This window comes from Nicotiana tabacum, chromosome 7 (genome assembly GCF_000715075.1).
Source record: "Nicotiana tabacum cultivar K326 chromosome 7, ASM71507v2, whole genome shotgun sequence".
Classification (NCBI taxonomy): domain Eukaryota; kingdom Viridiplantae; phylum Streptophyta; class Magnoliopsida; order Solanales; family Solanaceae; genus Nicotiana; species Nicotiana tabacum.
The window spans coordinates 170,372,539-170,381,718 of record NC_134086.1 but is presented as its reverse complement, the minus strand read 5'-3'; the positions used below and the strand labels follow the sequence as shown (position 1 = coordinate 170,381,718).

The 9,180-nt window shown below is 34.3% G+C and overlaps 1 protein-coding gene across 1 annotated transcript; it reads right to left on the bottom strand.

The window, feature by feature from the left end:
• Positions 1-6,737: 6,737 nt before the first annotated feature.
• On the bottom strand, positions 6,738-8,377 carry LOC107795399 (putative carboxylesterase 12). The gene is made up of 2 exons (XM_016618032.2): positions 7,714-8,377; positions 6,738-7,278 (listed from the first exon to the last, which is right to left on the bottom strand). The coding sequence occupies exons 1-2, from the start codon at positions 8,198-8,200 to the stop codon at positions 6,836-6,838; spliced, it is 930 nt and encodes a 309-aa protein (XP_016473518.1). The 5' UTR covers positions 8,201-8,377; the 3' UTR covers positions 6,738-6,835.
• Between the last annotated feature and the right edge of the window lie 803 nt (positions 8,378-9,180).

The window sequence follows — 9,180 nt, the reverse complement described above, 5'->3', positions numbered from 1 at the left end:
AAGAATATTGTTCTCTTTATTACACAAGGGCGAACCTCTTGCGTACGTATGAAATACCAGTAAATCCGCTGCCTGATGAAAGAAAATGGAATGTGCCACAATATATAACTGAAGAAGTGGTAAATCCACCTAAAGGAGGAAAAAGGCAGCCAGGAAGACCTTAGAAAGAAAGATACAAAACATATGATGAAATAAATTCAAAGAAGTACAAGGTTTCATGCGGCAACTGCGGAGGAGAAGGTCATAACAAAAGATCTTGCAAGAATGCTCCCAAAATGAAATAAAATTCTATGTAGTTAACAGAATATTTGATGAAAATTTGTTGGTTAATTCTGGATAACAGATGTTGATGTGTAATCGTTGTTTTTTTAAAGATCATAATGTAGTTAGTTAGAATGTTTCTATAATGAGATAATACTTTCATATATTGATTTGTTTATGAATGTTTTCAATATATATAATCTATAACTTTTTTACTATATATGAAATCTTTTACATAGTTGCTAATGTGTTTTTGGAGTTTATCTACAATAAAACTACTAAAAAAATACATTATCGGGAATTTATAGAGTATATACATTATAAATCTGTAGGAAAGTAATTAAAAACCAAGCCATATTGTAGATGAAATATTGTTTACATTCAACAAAATAAATATAAAAGAAACAAAACACACTGTTATAATAATCTACAAAAAATCTATAAATACAACTACAAAAAAACTACAAATATCTGTAGCTGACATAATATATAGATTAAAATTCTGGTAGAAAGAAGCTTTATGGTTGAAATAATGTAGATTAGAATGACTGTATAAAATTTCAGTTCGAAAGAATTAAATGCTAAAAATTCAACAAGTGAATGTAAACCCAACAAAAATGTTTCCATTTGAACTACAATACTGGATAAGGGAAAAAAACAAAGGCTACTATAATTGTATCACAAGTCTGCAACAATTAAAACATACTAAAATGTTCAAAAAATTGTCTACCATCTTTCTTATAAACTAGCATCAACTACACAATTGTACTACATGTTCCATTCAAAAGATTACAACTACTTCTTCCTCTGGACTCGTGTTTTCTCATTCAAAGCTGGTGCACCTTTCCTCCTTGACAATTTGCTTGTCACCTCACTATCACTAATTGCCCCAAGCTCCTGCTTCTTTCTAGCATAGTCCCAAAGTAGCGCTCCATAGCGTCTACGGTGTTGATCAATATCAGAAAGGTCTTCTGGGGGGAATTGAAAACTCTCCAATACTAACATACTCTGCAAGGGCAGCAACAAAAACACCACAATCTCTGTAAAAGATAACAAAATGTCAATATTTACCAAACCATCAGAAACAAATGGTTAAATGTATAGAAAGAAAGAAGATTTTTGTTACAATGATCCTTCTTTTTGCTGTGGTATCTCTCCGACTATCCATTGAATGTTAAGAAGGTCGGTAACAGCTTTCTCAATGTATGCTTTTGTATTCTTGAAGTTGATGTATTTCCGCTTCCCATAAAACCCGGTGCATGACAAATACAAAGGGATAATAATAGAAAACTTGTCGACACAAGATTCAACAATAGGGTGATTGTGTGAAGAGACCATGGAATCATACGCATAAAGACACCTTTCTGCAATGTCAAAAACAACCAACACCCAATGGAATTTTTCTACAATGTTGACGGGCATGATAACATAATCAACTTAATCACATGCAACATTTGCGAGTAGTCTATACCCCAACATATATTCTGCTACAACATCCTGGGGTTTGACTATAGAAAACTTCTTTTCTTGAGGAGAATTTTTGAATTTTTCATAAATGTGATCAATCCTAGTCTTGAAAACACAATCTGTTGTAGTAAATCTGGTGTTGTTGTGGGAGCCATACTTGCCTCTTTTTCTCAAGTAATACATTATAACATTAATGTGCTGCAACAAAAACAGATTGCATTTATACTACATGTTATCTCAAAAAATTCTACACAAAACTACAAACTATCTACAATACATCTACAATCAGAATACAAAACATCTATTCATTCAGAAAATACAAAGTATCTACCATTTGTCTACAAAAAAACTACAAATTAAATACATTGAATATTACCGAGTCATTAATGACTTGTCATGGGTGTGCAAGGGAAAAGAACCACTCCTTCTTGTCAACCTTTTCAACTCCAAGATCCAACCATGGCTTAATTTGGTTGTCTTTTATAGAATACGGAGCCTTCCTCCTATATAAACTAATAGAAATTAAAATAAAATTGTTGAATGAAGTGGATGTGTAAAAGATGAATACAAGAATATAAGTGTCAAATTGTGCAACCTAACCTCTTTGAACGTGTGTCGGTACCGTTGTATAACCACTTGTGGAATTGATCCAACAACTCAAGGTCTACATTTTGACCAATAACACTAGTAAACGGGTGCTTGAGGTGGAATATTAGAGGTCCAACCGAGGTACTGCCACCAGAAGAGTATAAAGGGAGAAATGGTAATCGGGTATGCTTTCCCGGCTGTCTTGTTCTACCTTGATGCACGGGTGTTGTTTCATCTTGTATAGGCTTGTCGAACTTAACCAACTGGGAGAAGTTATCAGGCAGCTCGAAATCATCAAGCGTAACTTTCTTCTTCTCACCTCCGGATTCTTCTGAATCACCTACATTCGCAAACTCTGCCCCTTCACCTACATTGTCATCTTCTGGGTACTGCTGTTTTGTTTGAGCTGCTACTGTCACTCCGTGAATTGGAGATTGTGCATGCAGATTTTCCCTCTCTGAAACACCATGTATATATAACTTAATAGAATGGTAAAAATATTGAAACAAAAAGAAAATATCTCTGAAAACAATTTCAAACCTGCATTTTCTTCATCAACAACCCCTTCAAAATGTGTATATAAATCAACACGTGTTGGATGGTTTTCTTCACCATACGCACATTCAACATGTTCTGTTTTTTCATTAAAAATATTAAATAATACTGGATAGTATTGGCTTGACAATTTATGAAGATATGAAGGTGTGTCATAATATGTACATAAATCTGTATTGCTGTGTAAATAAGCTGGAATTAATTGTATATATTTTGTATATATAATGTAGCCAAATTGTAGTTATGTTGTAAATATTTTGTAGTTATTTTGTAGATGTTGTGTATGTAATTGTAGATACCTGTTTTGCTGGGGCTGACATGCATTGTTTCACCACTATTGAACTGAAATTGTTGATTTTTCTTGTTTTTTGGTTGGTCAATATTTTTGGTTGAACTCCCAGTAAACTGTAAGTTTTATATTAGTTAGGATATATATTTTAGAGGTGACATAAATAATTTTGTTAATATTTAAGATTCAAATGTTACCTTTGCATCAACTTGATCATTTGGATTATTTATCACCTGCAAAACAGTCTTGACTGATTCCTTTATTAGGTTTCGAACGCTACCTAGTTCTTCAAATACATCTTCCCTAAGTTTTTCAAGCTTTTCATCGACCTACATAATAAAAAAATACATAGTCACCTTTAGAAATATGTATTAAAATACATATAAACTATTATATAAAAATCAGAATGCTTTATTAGGACTACATTTACCTTCTCAACACCTCTTTTTAACTTTTTTAGTTTACGAAGAATAGACTCCTTTTCCTCTTTTCCAATTGATTCTTTGGGTTCCAATGGCGGAGCATCAACTTTTGGATTCTCAGAAACATGTTTCACCTCTTCAATTGTGTACTCAACTTTATCAGGCAAAGACATCACTGAAAGCTCTTCAGGTGATTCATTTATGTTGGTGAACTCAATGATGAAAAAAATAAATTAGCTTGTTTGAGACAGAATATGTATACAAAATACAGATATTTTGTAGATACATTGTATTATAATGAATAAAGACCATTTACCTTCATCCATTTAGGTTTGATCATTTTGTCTTCAATTGCAGCTAACCAAATCTGACCCTTAGTAGCTGACCAGTTTAGTATGCGAGGGATTGAATTAGAAATCTTTATAGCTATATCAATGTTAACATATGAGCAACACTCATACAACCATACTTGCATGGCTAGTGGGAATCCTCGAACGAGATAAGAATGAACGAAAGGATTTAGCCTGTGCCTAACAGATTCAATCAGGTGTCTGTAAGACTGAATACCCTATGGAAATGACTCGTACTGACCGGATTTAACCAAATAAAACCTAAAATGATCTACCAACCCAATATGGTCTCTCTCTGAAGGACAAATGAAGTATTCTATGAGATATAGAATACATAACTTGACTGCATCCTTATCATTGACCCAGCTTTTGGTTGTTACTATCTATTTTAGGTATGTCTTCTCCACTTTTACTTTGTTTGGAAAGTAACTGCTTATTAACTTACTGACATAACTAGGAGTGTAACCAAAGTCTGTCACCTCAGTATGACATCTAAGACTAGTTATTACTGCAAACTCTTTCAATCCAAAATTTAACCTCTCACCTTTTAACTCAGCTGAAAAATAAGAAGCATCAGATGATTTCAATTCATACTTCATAAGAAGATGAATAGCTTGATTTTGCATGCATAAATTGGGAAATGACAATAAATAACCAAAGCAAGTATTCTTGAACAGCTTCAAACCATTTGGAGACAAAAGCGCTTTAATTTGGCTAGGAATGCTAGGGTCACATAATGTCTGGAATCTAAGCACCCCATAATCAACATTATGGGATGCAAAAAAATGTCCATTCTGCAAAATTTAACAAATGTAATCTAACATTAATACAGTAATTAAAAAGCACTGATACATTTGTATGTTTTTACAAAATAACTTCAAAATTATACAATATAACAACAATGTTAAAATAGATCAACAAATCTACAATTAAACTACAAAATTAAGACAAATAATCTCATATTATTTCAGTACTTAAAAATATAGATACATATGCAATTTATATACAACATTTCTACAAAAATCTACAAATCAAAAAAACCACAGAGTTGTAGATATTTACCAACTAAAACAGGCGAAATAAGTACTGAAGAAATTAAAAAATTCTTACCTTCACCAGTGAGTGTTTTCGAACATTTTGAGGAGTTTTAACACTAGGGGCTTTTTTTGAATTTTTCTTCTTTTTGGGAGTTTTTGATCCGGGAGCCACCTTAGCTTTCTTTCCAGGTTTACTGATAAGCACATCTTCTACAAAATCATCATGTAGAACTATTCCTTTTCGTTTTCTATCCGCTTGTTTGATTGGCCTCGAAGATTCTCCAATATCGAAATCATGTTTTTGTTTATTTCTAGCTTCAGCCCTGATTTGATGAGGAGAAACACTATGCTTCATATCTACAATTGCATGTGAAGATTTCCCTTGCCTTGGCGGTGAATGTGGTGATAATACACCTAAATCGAAAGAAGGTACATAAGATTCTACATCTTTTTTAGGGCTGTGTTTTGAAGCTTTGTTCTTCTTCATTGAGAAATTTTGAAGCTCAAGGGGAATTAAAAGTGTGTATGAACGAAATTGAAAATTTGACTTCAATTTTGACTGGGTTTGTATAAGAAGCTTCAGCAGTGGGTTTGAAGCTTTGTTTTTCTGGTTTTAGCAGAGGTAAAAATGGCTAGAATCGTGTGTGTGTGTCGTGATACGTGGGTGGGGTCGTGGGTTTAGGAGAGAGAAACGAGGGGAGATATGGAGGAATATACGGTACCTTTAATTTATGAGTGATATAAGGTACAATTAATATATAGTTAAAACACCTTATGGTATAGAATTGATAATTAGATATACTAAATGTAATTAAATCAAACCTTAAATATTGAGGGTAATATAGTTTCCAATATGGTATAGGATTGTAAAAATTCCTTAATTTTAACTCAAGAAATGTTGTTCTGCTTCCAAGATACGTTATTTAGAAAGGTTCTCACCTTTGTTCTAAATCATACTTTATAGTAATATTTTTAGAAAAAAAATTGTCTTGGAAAATTATCCGGACGGGAATTATATGATTTCCTCCTTCGCCTTATGAGGAAAATTGGAGGATGAATTTAATTCCTAATTTTATTGTACACTTAATGACGAGTACCCGACAACAGGGCAGACCCACATGGAGTCAAGAGGGTTCATATGAATCCGCTTCATCAAAAAATAACACTGTATATATAGGTATATTTTTTCTGTCTTCAAACAAGTAAAGGTATAAATATAATTTTGAACTCACTTCAACAAGTAAGTCGCTTAGCTTGTTGGTAAAGATGGTTCAAATTTTCCATATGGTCCTGAGTTTGAAACCAACTAGTCACATATGACCTCTATTTTTGTGCATAAACTAATTTGTTATACAATTGATCCCTTTGAAGTTGGCATCTCATATCACCGAACGTCCACTGCGTTCAAATTAGTTGAAAAACGTTCAAATGCAATTACTTAACCAAATGACTATTTTCCTTTTGTTTTCGTACTTAAACGAAAACAAAAAAAAATTAAAATGTAATTTCACAAGTGGGGTCTGAAAAGGGTAGTGTGTGCGCAGATCTTACCCTTACCTTCAAGAAGACAGAAAAGTTATTTTCGGTAGACCCTCGACTTAGGAAAGGTAAACGGAAGGGCAACAACAAGCAGACCGAACAACATTATGCAATTAGCCAATTTATCTACTCTAAGTGTGCTCATATACCGAAATCGTTATCTGACGTTTAATTAAACTGGTAGGATAAGATCACTTAAAATTCATTCAATTCATGGCTTGATCATGAATTATGCTAAATTCTTCTTTGCATTTCCACTTCAAGTTTTATTCCGAGAAAGTGAAGAGGTACAACAAAACTAGTACAGAAATGTTACACAACAAGAATTCAACTTGATTGTTGAAAGAAATCAGCCAGCCATTTCATCAAGGCCTTAGCTTTGTCACAAGTTGGTGTAACCAAATGGAAAACATGTTCTTCTCCTTCTGTCTCTTTAATCTCCACTTCACCTTTCCATCCACATTTCTTTAGCGCTTCATAGTATGTCCAGCCTCTATCTCTTATAAAATCCTTCTCCCCAGTGCATATCAAAATCTTTGAGCAAATAAGCTTAGACAGCAAACTTGGATGAGCTGCTGGATTGAATCTTGGGTCATCTGTATTCGGATTTTCAGGGCAACAATACGACCAAATTCTATCTGGCCCATTGTTACCAAAATAGGGATGGACCAGTGCCATTCCAACAAGTTTCAAGCCATCTCCAAGTTTATCTTCATCTACGCTTGCCCGCATCATCATGTTATGAGCAATATTGGCTCCTGCGCTGTCACCTGCCAAAAGGGGTGGCAAAATCAATACATTTTTTGTAACTAATTCAACTTGCTCATCTTTAAACGGATTGAGTTATGACCTTGATCCAACAAGTTGAATTCAAAATAACTTTTAAAATTGCTGAATCAAACTAGCGTAACCCCTAATCGACCAAAAAGACCCAAATGTACAAATTCAAATATGAAGATACAAATTATGTAAACGGGAAAGAATTTAACCTAATGATTCATGAAAAATATATTAGACTTTCATATTTTTTAGGTGGTGAAAAAGAAGATAGGGTCAAGTTGAGTGAATTGAGTTATGCTCCGTCATTAGCTCATCGTAACCCTAAAATTATCCGTGCAAACCTTTGCCAGTCTAGATTATCACGATTCATTTATTGATTTGACGCGTTTTCATCGACTTAAATTTGACCCGACCGGCCCATTTACCTGCCAAGAAAACTCGGGAGAAGTCGGCATGGCTTTTCAGCCATGGTTCAGTTCCTTGTTTACCATTTGCGTGCTGAGCAACCCATTTCATGACAGCCCAAGAATCATCATAACACGAAGGAATTTTGTGTTCTGGGGCTAATCGATACTCGACAGATATAGCAAATACATTGGTTTCTGCAGCTACAGAGTGAAGGTAACTATCATAGTAGGTAGAAAACGCCGATTCTATTGCAAACCCGCCACCGTGGAGGTACACAAGGAGTGGAAATTTCTGGTCGTTTTGGGTGATTTTAGGAAGGTAAAGCCGTACTGTGACGTTGTTTTCTGGTACGATGATAACATCTTTGGATCGGACACCTGTGACTGGATTGTCGGAAGGAGGGACAAAGTCATGTTTTCGAAACCTTTCGACACGGCCATCTTTGTAGACCTGAAAAAGCATTGGGATCTCATAAACAATTTCGGATGATGGGGTAGAATCCATTCTTTTGATTGAAGTTGCAGTAAAGAAGGCGATGGAGTAAGGAGCAGTGATGCTTGGATTTAAAGGGGAGAAAGAATGGACGGTGATAGTGATAAGGTGTGTTTGTCGTCTTTATGGCTAAAGCAGTTTCTGGGGTAGATAATATTGGCGTGCCTACCTACACATTGTAGCCTCCGCAAAATCTTCAGAACCCAAAAGGCCATGGCTTTTCTAAAACTAATAGTGCTAAGGATCAACTGCCATGTGTAGATTACCTAGGCTAACTAATAACCCGTTTCGCCAGGCTGCAAAAATCAGTTTATTTTGAGAAGTATTTTTTTTTAAAAGTGTTTTTTCTAAAAGTACTTTTGGTGAGAAACAGTTTGTGTTTGGCTTATTAGTTTGAAAAACACTTCTGAGCAGCAATTAGTGTTTGGCCAAGCTTTAAAAAACTACTTCTAAGTGTATTTTTCTCAAAAGTGCTTTTGGAGAGAAGCTACTTTTTTCTGCTTTTCCAAAACTGTTTCTGCTTCTCCTCAAAAACACTTTTTTTCCTTACAAAAGCTTGGCCAAACACCTCAATTTTTTGCCAAAAGTGCTTTTGGTAAAAAAAAACATTTTTGGCCAAAAGAAGCTTGGCCAAACAGGCTATAAGGGTGTCAAACAGGCAGGTCGAGTCGAATATATGCGAATCGAAAATGAGTAATATAAAAACGGATAAATTATCTGACCCGACCCATATTTAATACATATAGAAAATGAATTATTATCGGGATAATATGGTCACCCATATTATCGGGATAATATGGTCACCCATATTATCGGGATAATATGGTCACCCATATTATCGGGATACTACATATTATCCATGAATTTTTGAATATGATCACTTTTGAGAGAATTTCTAGTCTTCCAATCTTGAAGAACCCTCAATTTGTGTCTTTACAAATATAAAAGTTAAACCCATTAGTTATCCATTATCTACGTGCATAATATGATTT

Excerpts from the sequence above, each read along its gene's own strand:
- LOC107795399 (XM_016618032.2), bottom strand. The coding sequence starts at position 8,200 with ATGGATTCTACCCCATCATCCGAAATTGTTTATGAGATCCCAATGCTT. Across the intron at positions 7,279-7,713 it reads CTCCCGAGTTTTCTTGGCAG|GTGACAGCGCAGGAGCCAAT; the intron begins GTAAATGGGCCG and ends CCCTTTTGGCAG.